A 22,428-nucleotide genomic window follows, 5' to 3' on the forward strand; every position below is an offset into this window, starting at 1 on the left:
CAGATAATTGAGGATATGAAACATGTCATTTGTTACATGCGCTTCAGTTAGATTCAATTGAAACTCAACTTTGTGTGTAAACATATGCACTGCAATTCTGTGAAAAGGCAACGGGGAAAAAATGAACAAAAAATGAAGTCAGAGAGAGGCATTGATTTTTTTCATCTCTCCAGCCTCTTCTTGTTCTGTATCTGACCTGCAAACACACACACACACACACACACACACTGATCATTATTCACTGACTTTCACCCTATTAGTTTCAAGTTTTCCCTATCTGCTTCCTTTGTCAACTCATATATCCCTGTGTGTTACATCTCCTACTGTGCTGTAGTAGCAACACTTTCTTACTGTAGGTCCCTTATGAAAAGGTTTATCCAGTGCCCAAGGTCTTCTCGTGTCAAAGGTTAGCATGTGCTAGATATTACATAGGGAGGCAAACACTACAAATGAAAAAAGAGAAAGGAACAACAAAGGAAAGATTTGAACATCAAAACTGGTTCACATGGCTGGCTGATCATCATGGGTCAGAGGGTTTGTAATATTCACTTATACGCTTGCACTTCAGGTGCATTCATGTGCAAAGAGTGAGCAGTGAAAAGTCTGCAGTATCTGTCAAAATACACTGAATGTGAAGAGACGTGCAGCCATATTTGGGGCTTTGTGGGCTTTTTAAACAGCTCAAGTTAATCCAGGACATTTCAGTTTATTTGTAAAAAATATCCCACACAAAAGGCTAGGTAAATTTCACCTAGGACAGGTTGATAAAAATCTATTTTTGTTTGTGTGATAAAACGAGCTGTGGTAACATTCATGCCAGCTGTAACTGTTTAGATCACAATAAGTATTTAATTGACCTTGAATGAGCCTTCAGTTCAGTATAGTGAGCTGAAGCTATGCTGTATGTAAACCATAAGCATTATGGTTGATAACCTACTTTTAGGTCACCAGTCAGTTAACAGCTTATAACACATGTGGTCTTCACTTCTGCATTATGTTCCGAAATGTAACACTGATGTAGCGCTAATGAGTTAATACAGGCTAGGGATTGAGTGTGATTATTATTAATCAGAAGATTTAGGAATGCTACTGGAGCTGATGGGCAGTAATTAAATACACACAACACAAAATGCTTTTGCAGGTACCATGTATTTAACCGAAAGCAAAGAAAATTAAGAAAAGAAAATGAAAGCTTAAATAATCATTCCTGCTGTAGCTATTTAATTAATAGAAAAACCCAGTGGGGGTGCACAAAAACAACTAAGCAAATTCTTCTGGCTTATACCAAGCAATATAGATTCTCAAAAAAAGTTCCCCATAAATAACACATGTTAACATCGAAAACACTGATCCACACTGAAGTCCATGAGTTTTATCTGAATATCCATGAGAGATGTCCAAGCGCTATTGTCCATAAACGGGGGAACTGGTGTGTATGATTGTGGAAATCAGTGTATTCGGAAATTACGGGACAGAGCGTCGCCTTTGATAGCTTCCTACCAGTCCAGTGGAAGCTTCAATGCAGAGTGAGTCCTGCTCCTAGCCGTTCATTGGCTCGCCATCCTTTTCCATACCCAAAAAAGGTTCACCTGGCCTGCATTAAATAAACAAGGCCAATAAGAAATCACAAGAACAACATACAAAAATGTCAGCCAATTAAGCTAAATACATTAAGTTATTCTTGTTCCTGTGTACACAATTTATAAAAATAAACAAACAATATATTGGTTAAATATAATATTTCTAACCAATAAGGATTTAACTGAAAACATTTCAACTGCTACATACATACATACTATGTAGCTCCACAACATTTGTTATTCAACAACTATCAGTCAAATCAAAATCAAATTGTTTGGACCGGCAGCAGCCGATTAGGGTCAGCTGGTAGCAATACAAACAGTCAATTAAAAGTTCAAACTCACCAATTCCGTTCTGTTCAGTGCACAACAACATTATGGCTCTGGCTCACAGTAATCAGCATCTAAGTTGCATAAGTTAGTTGGTGTTAAAAAAAATGCATTAAAACGGGAAAAGCAAATGTTTGCCAATACACACCTGCAACAGCTCTGTCACCTGGCTTGCCTCCACGCATCTGACGGGAGGAAGCCGGGACAGGCTTACTATGACCTACATGCCATTCGATTGGCTGAGCAAAGTCATGTGGTTGGAGTCATGCATTTGTGATGCGTTCAATGGCAGGAAATAAGTGCAGGAAATTACTCTGGGTTACACAAACATTTTAATGTATTATAATTTTGAAAAACTTCATTAGATAGTTAGAATGTAAAGGTTTTCTTCTGGGTAAAATAAATGTTACTAATAATGTAACCATGCTTTTCTGATGGGAATAATCTAATAGGGTACCCTTCAGTCCTCGACCTATGACAAGTGGAATGATATCTAAGTCGTGAGTAGCATTGTGTCATTATGAAACAGAACTTCTGTTCTTATAGACTTGATAACAGCTTTACATGATCCACATTCCTATTTTGAATCTCGTTTTCTTGTTTTGTTTGGTTTATTTAAGTGGGTAAAATAAACTCATGCTATCTCATTAACTGTTTCCCCAGGAGCAATGTGGAAATCTTTTCAAAGACTGGCAACAACATCTGCCCATGACGCTTCCCAACTTTTAATATGACATGACAGATTAAAAGTGCTCTTCATATTTCTGAAAATGAAGAGCACTTTCCTAATGAATATTTTGCGTTTTAATTATTTTTTTGTTTTCCTATTTAAGTTTCTATTTAATTGATTTAATTTTTTCTGGTTTTACATTTGCATTGGCAGCACAGTGCCACGGTGATTAGCACTGTTGCCCCACAGCAAGAAGGTTGTTTGATGTGGAGTTTGCATGTTCTCCCCATTTTTTGCGTGGGTTCTCTATGGGTGTCCTCCCACAGTCCAAAAGACCTTCAGTTAGTGGGGTTAGGTTAATTGGTCATTTTAAAATGAAATATTTGCAGATTATAATATACATCTAGCAAAGGTTTTAGCTAAAGTTATCCAACTGTGATCGAGAATAAAGGACGTGAAGACAAAAATAGCCTTACAGAAGTAGTCATGGGTACAGAGTAGGATGAGTTGGTAAAGCCATGTCAGTCATGTGGGCACACACTGGCACCAGTAAACATAATATAATATAGAACTGTATAGATTATTAATGCATACTGTATGTGCAAATCATATAACTGGAGTATAGCAGGCCCTACAGACACCCTCGAGTTAGTCTGTGAATACAGAGTGGATTATATGTGTCATACGGTGTGAAATGGTTGGAAATGTGAGCTGAGATGGGTCACTATGAGGACCAGCAAGAGCAAAAGCCCTTGAAATGCTTGAAAATATCATTCCCACTATTGCTGAGATTTGTCAAGGCAGCATTGATTCGAACTGTGGAAGGAAGGGTGACATGCACAACATGCTGAAACAAGCATCTTCTGAGCCCAGAGCAGCAGCACCAATATTTCATCCTGATCTCTTTCCAATAGGTGGCTGCAACCACAAACATAGGCACACCTGATTTACTGCTGCTTAAAAATGTAATTATAAGTCTTGACAAATATAACCCCTCTCCTGTCTTATCAATAGGTCGGTGAGTGTGTTACGGGTAAGACTCCTTCATAGATGGTGCAAATTTCTATTCTTTATGTACTTCCACTGAAGGTGTCACATTGATTATTGTGCAAGTAATAAGCAGTCTTGGCAGTGTGATTAGTGCGGACAAACCTCAATGCGTTGCTGCAACACTGTCTTCATTATTTCTGTGTGTCACAGTGGAGAACCCATAAACAAAGCAAGTCTGAGCACAGAGTTGTTATAATGATGCGGTTTAGTTTATCAAATGATGTCACTGTGGTGTTGTCACAAATATAGCCTCTGTGGATCCTAGAAATAAGCCAGTAGCCCCTTGCCAAATGCTCCCTGTGCAGTATTTCTTGTGCAAGTATAGCATGGCATACACAAACTTGGGTATATAAAGCACGCATATTAGCTTTTAATAACTGCACTTGCACTATATGCAAAAATGAGAGAAAACTGAAGAAAATAAATAAAAGGGAAGGTGTGTTTTCTTTGCTCATAGGACAATATTATCTATGTTATTGTGTAAAAGATATTTATCCATACTGTCTAAATTCAGGCATCCCTTTGTACTATGGGTTTATCCTGCAAAAATATTTAATATTTAATGTAGAAACTGCACTGCAATATCATCATCAATTTATACAAGGCTCAAGTGACATTCACAGTTTGTAAGCATATTCCTTTTCTTAGACGCAGTGGATTGATATGCATGATCAAGGCAATTAAATAGGAATTTGTGGACAATTAAATTAAATGGCACTAATTGCTTCAATCATCACCTTACCATTCATTTATTACACAACACCACAGCCAGGAATATATTCATCTTCTGTTAAGGGTCCAACGGCAGCATGAAATTTCCATTAGCAGTGTCTCTGAGCCACAAAATCTGTATTTTCAATGCTGACTGTTTGCTTTTCTTTGTGTGCATCGCTTTCTCCTGTCTGCCAAATATGAAGTTAATATTCAGAGAAGGATTCAAGATTAGGAGCACAGACTTTATCACTATTTTTTTAGCTGTTAATTTTTTTTAAGAGTTAGGTGGTACACTCACTAGGGTTTCCAGCAGAAATCGAGCTACATTCTGTAGCATATTTTTGTTGGTAGATTACATCACAAACAAGAGTCAAACTCATTTACAAGTGTGTATCAAGTATTGTTTTGCCCTGGAGGTTAATGTTTTATCCTATAACGGTATTGATTCTTGTTACAACATGAGCAGATATAGTCTGTTTCAGTAGAAGCACATCTCTATATACAGTATAAACACTGTAGGAAATCCTTTCATCCACACTGGAAACAGATTTTATGTATTGTTACTACTCTTAAACCACAAAACATTACTTAGTTCTATGCAAGCCATTACTTAACATTTATACTTAGACAATAAAAACACGAGTTTGTCTAATTTAACTAGATTTCCTAGACAAACACTGTAACATATGTACGCACAGACATTTAAAATGAGGTATGGCCTTGACATGGACATGATGCAAGAAGTCATCTGTGTCCACATGGACTGCATAAGTGTCCAGATCTGTTGGTGAGGAATTTCTCTCCATTGCTGGATGGGTGCAGGCTGCATTTGTGAGTGGTCATCAGCTGTGGCTAATTATGATGTACCAGCATAACAGATGTACTAGGACTAAATACTGGTCAAGAAAGTGTCTGGATATGATTCTGATTCAGGCCTGCGCTACTCTGGCAGTGTGTTGGTGGGGGTTGTCCTACTAAAACAGCCATGGGTGGGGTGCTGTTGCAACAGTGGGATAAGTACAGGTCGGAGCACCTCTACTGTCCAGTGATCAGTTCTACCAAGACCAGTCAGATCAGAGATGGTACTCTCATGAAGACGCGAGGATAAAGCAATATCCCAGACACGCCTCTCAGCATCCAGCATGCTTCAGTCAACTTTAGTTAGTCACAGTATGTTACACTAATGACAATGTTGTGCAGACTGTTTTTTTGTGTTCTGAGACCAATGCTTTGAGAATGCAATAAACTGAACCAATTCTGAGGTGTACAAGTAAGTTCATTTGTCTTTGGTAAATGAATTACCAATCCTGCCAGTCGCTGAAACCAATCAACTTGAGCAAAGTTATTTAGGTTTTCTAAGAAAGTAAAATTATGTACTGAGAAACGGTTTTAAAGCAGAGATGGAAAATGTGTTTTACACGATAAAACTTGTGTTTCTTTTTTTTTCTATTTTTTTTTTTTTTGATGAGTGTAGGCTTCCACTGATTTTTGTAAATTGCATGAAAAGGTCAGATAGTCATCACTGACATCAACAAGGCATCAGTGCAGCTGTGTTTGGAATTGATTTTTACTTTAAATTATTATCTCCATTGTAGAGACAATTCATGAGCTAATTCAAACTGATATGCAGTGGCGGCTCCTGAAAAAAATCTCAGGGGGGGCAATTTTTATGATATCGACTAAAATGACCCATTTAATGAGTACATCAAACAACACAATTTTAATTTAAATTTAAAATGAACAACCATATTCTGGCCATTTGTATAGATTTGTAAAAATGAACATGAACAGATTTTTTTTTTTTTTTGAATGAATGAAAAATAACTATTGAAAACAACAACTGTAAACTGATTGGGGGGGTGGGCTAAAGAGAGAAAGAGAGAGGGATGGAGAAAGAGAGTAAATATGGTTAAGGGTTCTTATTTGTACAAGAACTTTGCTCGTCTGTCTTTCTGAGTGGCAAATTTCTCGATGACCCTGGTGTTGAAATCAGGAAGTTCTTGTGTGAGTTTTTTCTCTATGGACAGCATAGCCAGAGCGTTGAGCCGATCCTGAGCCATATTGTTTCTCAGGAAAGTTTTTATCCTCTTTAAAGTAGAGAAACACCTCTCCGATTCTGATGTTGTCATTGGTGTGGTGATGAGGATGTTAAGAAGACTTACAGTTTCGGTGAATGTGTCTTGAAGGTTGTTTTCCATCAGAACCTGATAGAGCGCCAGCGCACCACTACAACTCTGAAACTCCTCGTTGTCGTAGATCAGGGACAGTTCTGTTTTAAGTCTGGCTTTGTCCAATGAGGGATAGGCTTCCACTGTGGTTTGTAGTGCTGCATCTGGAAAATTTTTGCTGTGTTGTTGGAACAAGTCTCCTTGCAACAGAGTGGCGCTGACAAGGTGCTTGGTGAAAGAAAACCTCTCCTTGGCATGGCTCATAATGGTGTCGCACACCTATCCAATAATATATAATTGGTAAGAGTTAGATTCAGTGGTAAGACTTTGGCACATGTCTCATGTTAATCATTATTCTGAAAAAAAAAATCTGTCCATAACAAAACAAAACAGTCATGACCACTATATCAAATGACATCTGACAGCATCGTCATTAGATTTTATCTGATGATCCGATTTAAATCAGACCAAGCAGCTAGTGCTTACCTCCAGTGCCAAATGGTGTTGCCTGTCTTCCCCCAATGTTCTCCGTCTCTTTGTGGGTGGGTCTTGAACAGGTCCCCTGTACTCCTCATCCACAACCAGATTAGGAAGTGCCTCCCTGATCCAATACATAAGTTTCATTAATGGCTTCTGAAAACTGAATAGGGATATATTAACCAAACACAAACCAAACAAAGGTTGTGTTCTAATTACCGGGAATTACCGGATTTAATTAATAACCGGACCTGGTTTAATGGCTGGGGGAAAACCAGTGCAAGTAAATAAAGGCCCTGGCCATAATTTCAGGAAATAGCCTATGGTATAGGCTACATCAAATCATTACTGGGAATATACTTCATCAAATATACTTAATCAAATATTTTTCATAAAATTACTTCAAAGGCTGATATAAATCAAAATGATCTGAATTCCATTAAACATTTAAGTCACAGAACACAGAATATATGCAGAGAATTTGATAGAATCTATGCATAGATAATTAACATTTATTCTAGGTTACATATTTATGCTTTTATGCCTACCTGATAGCCTGCATGCGGCTGATGAATGTCTGGGTGATCCCTGCGATGGTGACAGAATCGATGTTTCTCTTCTGTAGGTGGTTATACAGCATGTCTACATGTGGCATTATCTTGTGAAACAAGGCCAGGAAAAAACAGAAAGCTTCGTCTTCCAGCATTCTCACGAAACCACCGGCATCTCTCTTTGTAGGGGCATCAAATCCTTCACTGTTACGGATGGTCTGAAAACACCTCACCAGATCGTCTTTATGTTCATACACTGTATTCACAGCACGACTGTTGAAGTTCCAACGGGTTGCCGATGCACTTGGAAGTCGGTGCGCCACCACCTCGTCAAGCACTGCAGTCCTCTTGCTCGATTTAGTAAAAAAAGAAGCGAATCCTGCTATGTCGGAAAAAAAGTGACTGATTTGAGGGATGTGGGAGGTTGCTTGTTGCATTACCAGGTTTAACTGATGGGCATAACAATGTACGTAGTGAGCGTTTGCATAAATGTCCTGTATCTTACGCTGCACTCCTCCAGTGGTACCCCTCATTACAGCGGCCCCATCGTAGGCCTGGGCGATCAACTTTCTCTCTTGTCCCTGGGGGAGGATGAAGCGCAGCCTCTCCGATAAGGCACTGGCTATTGCATCTGCACAAGCATTGGGTAGCTTGATGAATTCAAAAAAACGCTCTTGAATACGGTTTCGTTGGTCAATGTATCTTAGCACCATGACTAACTGACAGTGTGTAGAAATGTCAGTGGTTTCATCAGCTTGAATGGCTAAAAACTTCGCTGCCTTTACTTCTTCCACGATCCTTTCTCTCAGAACTGCCAACATGCAATCCAGGATCTCGTTCTGGACTGTTTTCGAGGTGCCTTTAAATACAGTAGCATTTTCAAGGTGTTGCCTCAAGTCGTGATCAATTGATGCCATCAAGTCGACTAAACCTCTAAAAATCCCTGGATTGTCTGAGGAATCACTTTCATCATGTCCCCGCATTGCTAGCTCAAAAGCACCACAAAACTTAATACAATCGATGATTTTAGATAAAATATGACGGTTTTTATCTACCTCTTCGTTGTGCCTTCTTAAAGCAATCCGATGTCCATCATCTAGCTGCGCCGCTATGCTAGTTTTCCCTAGCACAGCTAGCTTTACACTGTTGTCCATATGAACTCGTGAGCTTTCATGTTTCTTGATTCGTTCGGAGAGGTGCTTTAAGTCGGTTTGTCCAGATTGTGTCCACGTCAAATCACACTTGTCACTTTTGAACAGTATGCACGGGAAACAAAAAAGTGCATTAGCTGTTCCACAGCCTGTCAGCCACGACTTGCGCTGGAACCAACTCCGACAAAAAGTCCTGTTGTATGCTTTTGACTTCTCCTTCGTTGCCTGGGTTAGTTGAATTTCGGGCTTGTCAGGTCCCAACTCTTTAACTTGCAGTTTTTCTGCCATTGTCCTTCTGGCAAAAGGGTAGGTTAGAAGCGATCTAACCGAATTTGGGGGAGGCTGTGCCTCAACCGTTAACAATACCGCTGCCATCGTCTCTCTCTGACCTTATAGCTCACTTAGGCTACTGACTGAGGTAAAATTCTAGAACGGCAAATCTTCGCGCGTTTTCTGCAGGGGCGCAATTTTAAGCGCCCCCAAACCATTTAATTCAGCGACGCTGATAGGTCAAATATTTATTATTTTCCCCTGGCAACCATTTAATGATAGGCTATTTCGCTGCATATCAAGGGCGCTTTGACGAGCGCCCCAGAAGAAGAAAAACACCGTTTGTTGGTTGAACTTTAATGAGTCAGCTGGTGAAAATGTTAAAATACGCCTGGCTGTATATGGGCACACACATAGTAAAACTATCATTGATGAATTTTTTAAAAATATATATTTTTACTCCTCCACATTTGGGGGGGCGGAGCCCGAGCGCCCCCTATGGGCCAGCCGCCACTGCTGATATGTAATGCTATTGTGGGTAACTTGCAAACATGAGATCTTTAGAGCATTGGGCATCTATTACTGATATATATTCCTGGATAAACTGAGGATATTTTCACCCACAATGATGTGCACAGAATTCCAGTTAAAATCACAATTAAATGAAAGCATGTTCAAGGTAAATGAAATTCTAACAATTAAAATTGAAGCTACATTTAAAAATAATCCCATCAAGTCATTCAAATCTTTGCTTTATTGTGAAAGTCTCTCTGGTATCAACCACACAGTTTGAGGAACCTTGAGTGACATGTGTTGGCTTTTGCATTGCCATTGGATTTTCAAGTGCATACACACGAACACCACTCAGCCACAATATTAAAGCCATGGCAGGAGAAGTGAATGACACTGATTATCTAGTTACAGTGCAATGTTTTACTCTAAAACCTTGGGTCCTGGCTTTTACTTTGACACTTGCTCCCCATACTGCAAAAGCAGCTCAGAATGGCTTGACAATCACAATGACGGCCTAAGGAATTTATCTGGCCTCCAAACTCCCCAGATCCCAATCGAACTGAATATCTGCAGGATGAGCAAGAATAAGCTGGATAAACCAAAGCCATAACCCACAAAGCACAGGACCCAAAGGATCCATTGCTAGTATTGCAGTTCCAGACATTGCAAGATACTCTCATGTTCGTGGGTTGAAGGACAGGAAGTGTGTTGGCACCATGACGGAAACCTACATAAAATAGGTGAGCGGTAACTAAATGCAAATATACAGAGTAAGAGACTTTTTTTCTTTAAATTTGAAACACATATTCTACTGTATTTCAGTATAAAAATTACAGAATTTTCATTTAAGGAGTGTGTGTGTGTGTTTCTGGAAAGTGTTTTGCATAAGTAATATAATTGTAAATTTTTCACTAAACTTGGAGATAAGCATGTGGCAACAGAACATCCAACCATGTCAGCTACATTTTCACTGCATGCTGCACTGAACCCAGTTAGCCCATGTCAAAAATTTGAGCACTCAGGCGAGCCACCAACACACAAACAGCACACTCCCGGCTGCTGTGGATGACAACTTAATGAAACCCACCTGGCGGTGATGAGGGCAGCCTGACCCCCTCTTTGATGAATCAAGTGCCTCAGCTCTTGCAAAGAGTTTAAAGTTTTACCTCTGCCTGCAATTCCAATTTTTACTTTACCTACACTGTCAGCATTTGAAGTTAAACTTAATGTGCTCTTTATTATTATCCTCATCCTTTCATTTATCACTCATTTGATTTAGTTATTTCTTTTTATGTCATCCCTAAAATATAAATGAAATACTTTGCAAGGCCGTCATGGTCCAGCAGTCCTGTGGATTGCAGCTCCAATTCCCATGGCACATCCTGTCTGTTATCACAGCAGACATTAATCCCCTGAATTTCAGGGTCTCAAAATTCGACTTGGACAAATGAAAGAATAGATGATAAGGATGTCCTGTGAGAGTGCTGCTTACTCTTGAGTCCTGCTTCACTCGTTGCTTTTTTAACTTCACTAAAGCAAATGTTGGCCTGAACCGATTAGGAAAAATTGGTTATCTGGGAGTGGGGTGGGTGGGGGGTCAGTTTGGGCTATCTCTGAACTTCCCTTGTCAGTCAACTGCAGCCCAAGTCAGAAAAAGGGATAATACGTAAATTTATCCCAAATAAGTACATTTTGTCATTTATGATGAGGATATGGCAGATGTTTGGTTTGAACTTCTGAAATGTGAAAGAAATGTGCTTATTTTCTGTGTAAACTCACTGAACATTTTATTTGGTGCATCTGTTCAAGTGCTCATTAATGCAAATATCTAATCAGGCAGTGACATAGCAACAACTCAGTGCATTTAGGCATGAATGGAAGTCAAGATGACCCACTGAAGTTCAAACCGAGCCAGAAGAAATGTGATTTAAGTGACACTGAATGTAGCATTGGTGCCAGACCTACTGGCCTGACTATTTCAGAAACTGCTGATCTATTAGAATTTTCCACAACCATCTCTGGGGTGTACAGGGTGGTCTGAAAAAGAGAAAATATCTGGTGGGTGACAGGTGAAAATGCCTTGTTGATGCCAGAGAACAGAGAAGCATGGCTTCAAGTGGTTATCTTGAGTATAACCAGTTGTTAAAACCAAAATATATATGCAGAAGAGCATATATCTGAAAACTCAACATATTGAACCTACAGCAGCAGAATACCACACCAGGTGCCAGACCTGTCAGCTAAGAGCAGAAACAACTTTGATTCACACAAGCTAATCAAAGCTGGACAGCAGAAAATTGGAAAAACGTTCCCTGATTTCATGAGTCTTAATTTGCGCTGCAACATTCGGATGAAATGGTCACAATGTATCATAAACAACACACAAGCATGGCTTGATCCCGCTATGTATTAATGGTTCAGGCTGTAGGTGGTGATGTAAAAGCGTGGGGGATGTTTTCTTACCATGCTTTGAGCTCCCTAGTTGCCCTAGCCTGAATATTGTTGTCCATCCCTTTATGACCACTGTTTACCCATCTTCTAATGTCATCCATGATAATGGTTAATCATCTCAAAGCTCAAATCATCTCAGACTGGCTTCTTGAACATTATGCTGAGTTCACTACTCAAATGGATTCCACCAGAACTCAAAATGCTCTGGAGCAAATGTGTGATGCTTGCATATCAATATGATAGTATCACACATACCGTATGAGGAATGTCCCGGCACTTTGTTAAATCTATAGCATGAAGAATTAAGGAAATTCTGAAGATATAAAGATGTAGGATAATGATGCCTATGTAATTTTGTAAATTCAGTGCTGTATCTTCTAAGAATGCTGGAGACACCAACTTATTTCAAAATAACAAAAACATTAAACTTTTACATTTTTCAGCGATGCTTTGCATGCATGTTCTATCGTTCCTCTTGCTGGTAATCGTCACTGTCTAGTTCTTCACATGGTAAAGCTTATGACACCAAGTTCAGTTTTGTGTTCAGTTTGCTGCCTGTGCAAAAGTGATTTTAAGCAATACACATTGGTTTCCCACAATCATACAGAGACCGCTGCAAATGGTAATGTGATGTAACCATTTGAAAATTTTAGCACTTAGAAATTATGTAATGTCATATCAGTGAATTGCACATAGCATATTCATGTTTACTCGTTTATTCTGCCTGAGAATGAGAACGGCAAATAGCTTTTAAATTGAGGAGTCTCTTGCTTTATTCTCTACAATGAGTTCCCATTGCCGGTGTATAAGAGACAAATTTGTGGCTCGGTGATGACTGACTGTTTTGTTTGAGACAAAGATATAAAAACAACAGGTGACTAATGCAGCTCACGGTGGCCCGTAATTTACAGAAACAAGATTACTTTTCCATTGCAGACCTGAAAAGGTTACATTCCTATAATGATGCTAAATACTATAATGATGTTGTTTTGGTTAGCTTTTTTGGCTAGACAGCCCAATGTCTTACAAAGCCTGCGGCTCTCTGATAGCAGTGTTCTAGATCACTGAGCAGCTGCACATCTGGATGTGTGTCTGTTCCGAAAGACAGAAAAATATTGCCTACATTATTAAATTTGCCATCTAAGACACTTTGCACAATAGGCTAATTCATGTGTGTTTGCTCTATAGGAAGATGCTATTATTGTTGATTGATTGGTAAAAGCAGTTAAACATTCTAACCCTCTGCTTATGTTCTCTGGGTATTCACTTATGGGTATTTATATATATTTTGTAACTCTCTTCGATACATTACAGGTGATGCAGCACAAACTTAGTCAAAGTGCCAAAAACAGATATGTCAGTTCTTTCTATGGCTGACCATGACTGTCTTTCCATATGTTATCATATGTTTTGTGTTATGACATGCATAGGTTCTTTCTCTTCAGCACCCTCTGCTGGTCATAGTGGAAATACTCACCAGCTTTTATTTTGGTGGGGTTTTTCTGTGTTCCTGTGGGTAGAGGAAACCGGAAGCTGGTCGCTTGTTAGCCTGCAGAATATGTTGTTGCTCTTTAAAACGTTTCTGCCTTGGAGAGTTATTGCTTGTGAGTATTAATGTACAACATGTTTACAAGTTTATTTGGTGCATTTCTATTACATAGATTTGTTTAGAAACCAGTTATTTCATGTGCTATGTTTATCTTTGAGGAAGCTAAACTCGCTAAGTTGTATTGTGATCAATACTGAGTCGCTGTTGATTACACATACTATATAACAGTATAGTTCATATCCTAGAAGTGTGTGTAAAGAGGAAAAGACATCTTGTGACATTTACTTTGTGTTTGTTTTTAGTTTTACGGGAAGAAAAGGATGTCAATCATTGAACTACTGACGAAGTAAAAAGCCTTAAACTTACTTCCGCCTCCAATGTTCATTGAAACCGTTAGCTGTCTGTCAAGTTGGGCAAAGGGACGCACAATAAGGACAGAACAGTAAAAAAGCAGCTTCTCAGCAGGCAGAGATAATCAAAAACAGCAACTTCGTCTGCCAGCACGTCTCATCTCTACTACTGCTTACGCTTGCCACACAGCAGCATTGTGGGATGGAGGACACACAAGTCACAAAAGAAATAACGCAGCTGTCGGCTCTAGAGACCAGGTCAGTGGCCTCTATAGCATCGAGTGGATCATCAGCCAGTCGAGCCGCTGCTGCAGCTCGTGCTAAACTGGAGGCAGCTCGCGCACGAGCTGATTATGCCAAAATAGAGTCAGAAATGATGATTGAAAAGGCTCGCATAGAAGCCAAATTGAACACTTTACAGTATGAAAAGGAGGTAGCAGCAGCTATGGCTGAAGCCAGCATCCTTGAGGTTGCAGCAGAGGAGTCTGTCAAAACTGAAAGGAAACCAGCCTTTGAAGAGACTGCTGAAAGGACACGGCAGTATGTGGAGCAGCATCTACAGCCAACCGAGAGTGCTAAACCAGAGGAAGAGCATAGAGAGTCAACTGTTCATGAGCTGAAGCCCACGATTCAACCCAGGCAAAGCTTTGGTACTCCATATGTTGAATCTCACTTGTTCAAAATGAGAAACAAAGCCATTCCAACATCAGGGCTATCTCAGGAACCAAAGTCTGGTATTTATCTCCACTCAACACCGCACCCACCAGAGAGCACAAGGGAAAGGTCGCCTGATCAAGTCACACCTCAACTTCTACCAGATGGCGGTGCTCAGGTGGGTGATATAGCAAGGTACTTGGCACGGAGGGATCTTATTAATGCTGGTCTCACAAAGTTTGATGACTGCCCTGAAAATTACTGGGCGTGGAAATCCTCCTTTCTGAATGCAATCAGTGGACTAAAACTCAGCCCCAGTGAAGAGTTGGACCTCCTTATTAAGTGGCTAGGGCACGACTCAGCACGGCATGTGAAAAGAATAAAGACGGTGCATGTCTGTCGTCCTGAAGTTGGACTGGACAAAGCCTGGGAGCGCTTGGAGGAATGTTTTGGCTCTCCAGAGATAATTGAAAAAACACTGTTCGACAGGCTTACAAACTTCCCAAAGGTCAGTAGCAAAGATCCTGTTAAGCTGAGAGAGCTTAGTGACCTGCTGCAAGAGGTTGAGGCAGCAAAATCAGAGGGTTATCTCCCAGGGCTAAGCTATCTTGACACTGCACGTGGTGTCGCTCCAATTGTGGACAAGTTACCACACAATATCCAGGAAAAGTGGCTCTCTCAGGGTTTTAGGTATAAAGTTGACCATAGTGTCATTTTTCCGCCATTTTCCTTTCTCTGTGACTTTGTCTGCAGAGAGGCACAAGCCCGCAATGATCCAGGCTTCAGGCTCTTAGCATCTACAACAGACCACTTTAGATCAGATACTACAGTGAGGAAGACCTATAAGGGTTTGGTCTCTGCTCACAAGACGGAAATATCACAGGGGAAAGCTGGCCAAGACAGCGTGAGAGAGCAAACCTGTGATGTGGAAAGGCAGTGCCCTATTCATAAAAAGCCACATCCCCTCAAGCGCTGCAGAGGGTTTCGCAATAAACCCATTGAGGAGCGTAAGACCTTCCTCAAGGACAATGGTATCTGTTTTAGATGCTGTTCTTCCACTAGTCACATGGCCAAGAACTGTAGCACAACAATCAAGTGTACAGAATGTGAAAGCAGGAATCATATCTCTGCCCTTCATCCAGGACCACCTCCTGCAACTCTCTTTGGTCATGGCGGGGAGGGCACAGAAGAGACAACTCAGCCTGCTATAACATCGACTTGTACCGAAGTATGTGGAGAAGCTCAGAGAGGAAGATCCTGTTCTAAGATCTGCTTGGTAAAGGTTTTCCCAAAAGCGCAGCCAGAGCGAGTGACAAAGGCTTATGTCGTGCTCGATGATCAGAGTAATCGGTCACTTGCCAGGTCAGAGTTTTTTGATGTTTATGGCATAGAGGGGTCAGAGTCTCCATTCACACTTCGTACATGTGCGGGAACAACAGAAATGATGGGTAGAAGAGCTACAGGCTTTGTAGTGGAGTCACTAGACGGAGCCACATCAGTCGCGCTGCCGACAATAATTGAATGTAATAACATTCCGAGTAACAGAGCTGAGATACCTACCCCTGAGGTGGCAGCAGAACATGCTCATCTAAGGCCAATAGCCCATCTCATCCCACCACTCGATCACAAAGCTGAGATCCTCCTTTTACTTGGACGTGACCTACTTAGTGTCCACAAAGCGAGGCAGCATAGAAACGGTCCTCACAATGCCCCATATGCACAGAAACTGGACCTGGGATGGGTCATCATTGGTGACGTCTGTTTAGGTGATGCTCATAAGCCTGCAGCTGTGGATGCCTATCACACTAATGTGCTTGAGAACAATCGCCCATCCTATTTCAGACCATGTCCAAATATGGTTCATATCAAAGAGAATTATGGGTCCAAGTCTGAGCGTAAAGCCTTCCCTACCACCGAAACACCTATAGTTAAGGCATGCACTCTTGGAAGCACCATCTTTGATACATCCGAGGACGATAACAAAATCGGCCTTTCTATTGAAGACAAACTGTTCCTAGAGGTCATGAAGAGAGAGATGTTCATAGATGACAGCAACAGCTGGGTGGCACCACTTCCATTTAAGGGACCTCGCCAGTGGCTGCCCAACAATCGCGACCAGGCCGTCAAACGCTTATCCTCTCTTCAGCGCACCCTTGAAAAAAGGCCTGAAATGAAGAGGCATTTCTTTGCTTTCATGCAGAACATATTTGATCGTGACCATGCTGAACTGGCTCCTCCACTTGAGGTGGACAAGGAGTGCTGGTACTTACCTACGTTTGGGGTGTACCATCCTCAGAAGCCGGATCAGATCAGGGTTGTGTTTGACTCAAGTGCAAAGTGCCATGGCGTCTCTCTCAATGATGTTCTCCTCTCTGGACCTGACCTCAATAATAGCTTATTGGGAGTATTGTTGAGGTTCAGACGTGAAACTGTTGCAGTAACCGCTGACATTGAACAGATGTTTCACAGTTTCATTGTAAGAGAGGACCATCGAAACTATTTGCGCTTCCTCTGGCATGAAGACAACAATCCTGCCAATGACATCTGTGAGTATCAAATGAAGGTTCACGTGTTTGGCAACAGCCCCTCACCATCCGTAGCTATATACGGCCTTCGATGTGCAGCAGCTCATGGTGAAGAGGAATTCGGATCAGATGCACGACGCTTCATTGAGAGGGAGTTCTACGTTGACGATGCGCTTATGTCAAGGCCCACAGCCAGTGAATCTATTGATCTAATGAAGAGAGCACAGGAAATGCTTGCCACATCTAACCTTCGCCTGCATAAAATAGCATCAAACAGCTCTGAGGTTCTTGATGCGTTTTCTCCAGATGACCGTGCAAAGGGGCTTAAAGAGCTAAATCTGGAGACTGATGTGACACCTACACAGCGAAGTCTTGGTCTGATATGGGACCTAAAGAAAGACGCCTTTACCTTTCGAGTAGCAGAGACAGTGAAGCCCTTTACAAAGCGAGGTGTCTTAGCTACAATCAATGGTCTTTTTGATCCCTTAGGATTTGCTTCACCGGTTACAATCCAGGGAAAGATGCTGCTGAGAGAACTTTCAAGTGAGGCCCTAGACTGGGACACTCCACTGCCTAGAGAAAGGGAGGCCGAGTGGGATACATGGAAAGAATCTCTTGTCGATCTCAAGAATGTACATATTCCAAGGACCTACGCTTCTGCTACGATGTCAACAGCAATCAGAAAAGAGTTACACATCTTTTCAGATGCCTCCACTAAAGCCATTGCAGCAGTTGCTTTCCTAAAGACCACTGGCGAAAATCAGAACCATAAGGTGGGCTTCGTTCTAGGGAAAGCAAAATTGGCCCCACAATCTGCTCATACAATTCCAAGACTGGAATTGGGAGCTGCTGTTTTAGCTGCAGAGCTTGCTGAAGTCATCACAAGTGAACTGGACCTAAATCTTGAGGCAGTTGAATTCTACACAGACAGTCGTGTGGTTTTAGGCTATATAAGCAACCAGACGAAGAGGTTCTATGTATATGTTGGCAACAGGGTGCAGCGAATCAGGAGGATTTCAGAACCAAAACAATGGCACTATGTCCCTACGAGCTCTAACCCTGCTGACATAGGCACACGCTCGGTGCCTGCCGCCATGCTTGGTGACAGTGCCTGGCTTAAAGGACCTGCCTTCTTGTTACAAGCTAGTGTTACAAGAGAAGCTGAAACCTATGACCTTGTGGACCCCGAGTTGGATGATGAAATACGCAGCTTTGTCACTCACACGAGTAATGATGGGTCTCTGCTTGGATCGCAAAGGTTCAGACGTTTTTCCTCTTTGAAGAAACTCCTCAAGGCCCTTAGTTTGCTCATTCATATTGCAAAGGTCTTCAAGAGCAAAGATGAAGGTCCCTCTTGCAGTTCATGGCATCATTGCAAACAGTCTCGCACAGCAGAGGAACTGACAAAGGCTGAGATTGTCGTCATCAAAAGTGTGCAGAAGGAAATGTTTGAGGAGGAACTTGCCTGTATTGCTAATGGTAAAGACATACCAAAACACAGCTCTTTACAAAAACTCAGTCCCTACTGTGATGATCAAGGACTCTTGAGGATAGGTGGAAGGCTCAAACACGCCAACATCGACTACAAGGAGAAACATCCTCTCATTATTCCAGGTGGTAGCCATGTTGCCAAGTTGATAGTAGAACACCATCACCAGCGAGTAATGCATCAGGGACGGGTGTTCACAGAAGGTGCAGTCCGTACTGCTGGATATTGGATTACAGGAGCAAGGAGGCTAATCAAACAGATTATCCACAACTGTATCACCTGCAACAGACTTAGGAAGAAAGCAACTGAGCAAAGAATGGCAGATCTGTCTTCTGATCGTATCAGCACCGAACCTCCTTTCACCTTCGTGGGTTTGGATGTATTTGGCCCTTGGTCTGTGGTCACAAGGCGCACAAGAGGAGGCCAGGCAAATAGCAGAAGGTGGGCTGTTCTTTTTACGTGTCTTAGCACACGTGCTGTGCACATTGAACTGATTGAGTCGATGGACGCATCAAGTTTCATCAATTCCCTGCGTCGATTCTTCAGTTTGAGAGGGCCTGTTAAGCAGATTCGATCCGATTGTGGGACTAATTTCGTTGGTGCTTGCCGGGAGCTAGGTTTCACACTGACAGATCCCGACGTGTCAAGCATTAAAACATACCTGGGAGAAGAGGGATGCACCTGGATCTTTAATCCACCTCACTCTTCTCATATGGGAGGAAGCTGGGAACGTATGATAGGATTGTCCCGACGTATCCTGGATGCAATGCTTCTCCAAACCCCGCACTCTCACTTGACACATGAGGTGCTTTCTACTCTAATGGCAGAGGTAACAGCCATCATTAATGCTAGACCTTTGTCTCCTATCACAACAGATCCTGACACACCCTTCCTGTTGACACCTTCCATGCTTCTCACTCAGAAGGTGTGCACTCCTCTTCCCCCTCCGGGAAGTTTTATTGAGAAGGATCTCCATCGACAGCAGTGGAGGCAAGTTCAACACCTTGCAAACACATTTTGGACCAGATGGAGACGGGAGTACTTAGGGACACTGCAAAGCCGGAACAAGTGGCAACGTAACCATACAAACCTCAAGGTGGGAGATTTGGTGCTCATCAAAGACGCACAAGCGAGGCGGAATGAATGGCCAATGGGACTTGTCAACCAGATCTTCCCGGATAAGGATGGCAGGGTCAGGAAGATTGAAGTGAGGGTCTCGAGAAATGGAACTATTAATACTTACCTGAGACCTGTGTCAGAGACAGTGTTATTGATGTCCCCAAAGGACTGAGAAGTATGTGTGTCATGATGGTAAACATTGTATTCAGATATAATCTGTAAAATCTTGCAGTTTATGATGTTTCAGTTGGTTCATAATGGTATTTTACAATACCAGACGGGGAGTGTTATGACATGCATAGGTTCTTTCTCTTCAGCACCCTCTGCTGGTCATAGTGGAAATACTCACCAGCTTTTATTTTGGTGGGGTTTTTCTGTGTTCCTGTGGGTAGAGGAAACCGGAAGCTGGTCGCTTGTTAGCCTGCAGAATATGTTGTTGCTCTTTAAAACGTTTCTGCCTTGGAGAGTTATTGCTTGTGAGTATTAATGTACAACATGTTTACAAGTTTATTTGGTGCATTTCTATTACATAGATTTGTTTAGAAACCAGTTATTTCATGTGCTATGTTTATCTTTGAGGAAGCTAAACTCGCTAAGTTGTATTGTGATCAATACTGAGTCGCTGTTGATTACACATACTATATAACAGTATAGTTCATATCCTAGAAGTGTGTGTAAAGAGGAAAAGACATCTTGTGACATTTACTTTGTGTTTGTTTTTAGTTTTACGGGAAGAAAAGGATGTCAATCATTGAACTACTGACGAAGTAAAAAGCCTTAAACTTACTTCCGCCTCCAATGTTCATTGAAACCGTTAGCTGTCTGTCAAGTTGGGCAAAGGGACGCACAATAAGGACAGAACATTTTGGTCTAATAAGCATGAGTTTTCTTGTTTAAACATCCAGGCGGTCACATGACATTACAGTTTTTTTTTATCAAACACAGAAAATCTCACCTGAAATCATTTGCACTCTTCAACTAATTGATTGGTTGTGGAGCAAACTTCCACAGAAAGTAAAGTAGGCACATAACCTCTGAGCCAGTCAGTATGCATTTATCTATTTTTATAATGGTGAAAATGTGAGGTGTTTTTTCACAGGTAGGCATAGAAAAGTGACAAAAGCATAGCCATCTGCATGTGATCTTAAGAATCACACAAAATAACATTTTAAAATGCGACTTGACACTAGAACACAAGACCGCAATATGAATGGCTACAGCTGACGGGTAAGGGTCAGCACAGCCACTGCTAGCAGTAAAACACTTAATACAACAAAATACTGTTCACGAAGGAGGAATAAGGTCAGAGCATTCACAGTACAGCATCTGCTCGTTTTTGAAAAGGAGGATTTGGTTTCATGTGTTCAACTCTGACATGTTGAATTCATTTTCGGTTCTTTCATCTGTCTTCAAATCTCAGAATCTTTTTTTTCCTGTGTCAAATCCCCTAAAGTGGATTTATTTTCCACAGGAAAAGAGATCCGCCATCACTGCCACCTCCTCATCAATACCCCTCTTTTACAATTTGGTTTTTCAAAATTTTATACAATTACAATTTTTTTGTACCTGTGTGGAGGCAGCACTACGCTGTCAGGTTCCATGAACTATCACTATGAATCACTACAGCATACAGACACTAGTTTCCTCACTACCCTTTCACTCGAAGCTGAAGGACAAACTCTCCACACAGAAGCAACTCCCATCCACCTCCAGAACAAACACATATAATAATTTGTCCGCTTGCAGATAATAATGCTGCACCACTTTATTGATAGGAAACAAATTCCAATATTCAATCAAATGAAGCTTACCAATAACAGCAATTTCTGTTCAGCTTTTCCTGTAGGTTGAGCTACAATAAGTCTGTACATTTTCAGTTGTGTCACCCAGGGTCCCTTCACCTTTTTCTAAGTGAATAACTCAGTTCTACACAACAAAGGTCACTTAGGCTACGAGAGCATAACTATTGCATCTCAGATAATAACCCCTTGCTGCAGGGTCAGGCTTTTTCGCTCAAGGACACTCAAGCAAAGCAAAGCAGATGCTCACCAACTTCACCATGGGCATACACACAGACAGTATGAGCATTTGAAGGACATTCGTGTGTGTATTATGTATGCATGTATTACTCTACTGCCCACGAGGCAAGTGTCACAAATGCTTTACTGGCTTATAACCACTGTACACACACATGATTTCAAGGCAAGTTTTCTCTAATTCTCGATGAGCCGTCAAGCCCAATTACCATTGTGTCGTGTATCAGTTAAAAATTGGCCGCTTAGATCTTGAATTTCTTGGCAGGATCCCGATGTCAGTTAGTGAAAGAACTCTGACAGGTCTGGAAGAGCTCCCTGACTCACAACAGTCCTAATCCGTGGCCTGGAGGGAGCCAGGGCAAGGATGAAGGAGGTTTTGGAGATAAGATATGTTGAACGGATGCTTGAATGAACTTCAGAGTAAAGTCACAAATACTGGTAATATACCAGGCAGTTGTTTTGCTGCATGCAGTATGTCATAGCTCTGTGGCCACCACTGCAAATTTATTTCCTTCAATTTGTCAGAAGGGCTTCTCTGTGTCAGGACTTCCCCTCATAACTGAGGACAGCCTAGTTATGAGAGAGGCCTGAACAGCTGCAGTGAAACAGTTCTAATGCTTACACCCCTCTGCTTAAGACAGAATAATCACTGCCAAACAATTTCCTCTCCCCACTCCCTCTCCCACTCTCTGAGTTGCTTCAGGGGTTTGGTGTGTCATGCCCAGCATAAATAGAAAGCAGCATTTCCATCTGTCTGGTAAACAAGCTGGCTTAGCTGTCA

The 22,428-nt window shown here is 41.4% G+C and overlaps 2 protein-coding genes and 1 long non-coding RNA gene across 3 annotated transcripts; 1 reads left to right on the forward strand and 2 right to left on the reverse strand.

Moving 5' to 3' along the window:
• Nucleotides 1-235: 235 nt before the first annotated feature.
• Nucleotides 236-2,222, reverse strand: LOC146654336 (uncharacterized). The gene is made up of 3 exons (XR_014907336.1): nt 2,059-2,222; nt 1,926-1,984; nt 236-1,594 (listed from the first exon to the last, which is right to left on the reverse strand). It is a non-coding gene; the product is annotated as an uncharacterized LOC146654336 (long non-coding RNA).
• A 3,979-nt stretch (nt 2,223-6,201) lies between these two features.
• Nucleotides 6,202-8,014, reverse strand: LOC146654337 (zinc finger MYM-type protein 1-like). Its single transcript, XM_085380863.1, has 3 exons — nt 7,538-8,014; nt 6,999-7,113; nt 6,202-6,791 (listed from the first exon to the last, which is right to left on the reverse strand). Exons 1-3 carry the CDS (start codon nt 7,975-7,977, stop codon nt 6,264-6,266), a joined length of 1,083 nt encoding a protein of 360 aa, XP_085236989.1. The 5' UTR covers nt 7,978-8,014; the 3' UTR covers nt 6,202-6,263.
• A 5,439-nt stretch (nt 8,015-13,453) lies between these two features.
• On the forward strand, nt 13,454-20,462 carry LOC146654338 (uncharacterized). The gene is made up of 3 exons (XM_085429323.1): nt 13,454-13,529; nt 13,777-20,087; nt 20,335-20,462. The coding sequence occupies exon 2, from the start codon at nt 14,027-14,029 to the stop codon at nt 19,781-19,783; it is 5,757 nt and encodes a 1,918-aa protein (XP_085285449.1). The 5' UTR covers nt 13,454-13,529; nt 13,777-14,026; the 3' UTR covers nt 19,784-20,087; nt 20,335-20,462.
• Nucleotides 20,463-22,428: the final 1,966 nt, after the last annotated feature.

This window comes from Rhamphochromis longiceps, linkage group LG14 (assembly GCF_057381845.1).
Source record: "Rhamphochromis longiceps isolate RC_006_pf linkage group LG14, R_longiceps_female_GT1.1, whole genome shotgun sequence".
Taxonomy (NCBI): domain Eukaryota; kingdom Metazoa; phylum Chordata; class Actinopteri; order Cichliformes; family Cichlidae; genus Rhamphochromis; species Rhamphochromis longiceps.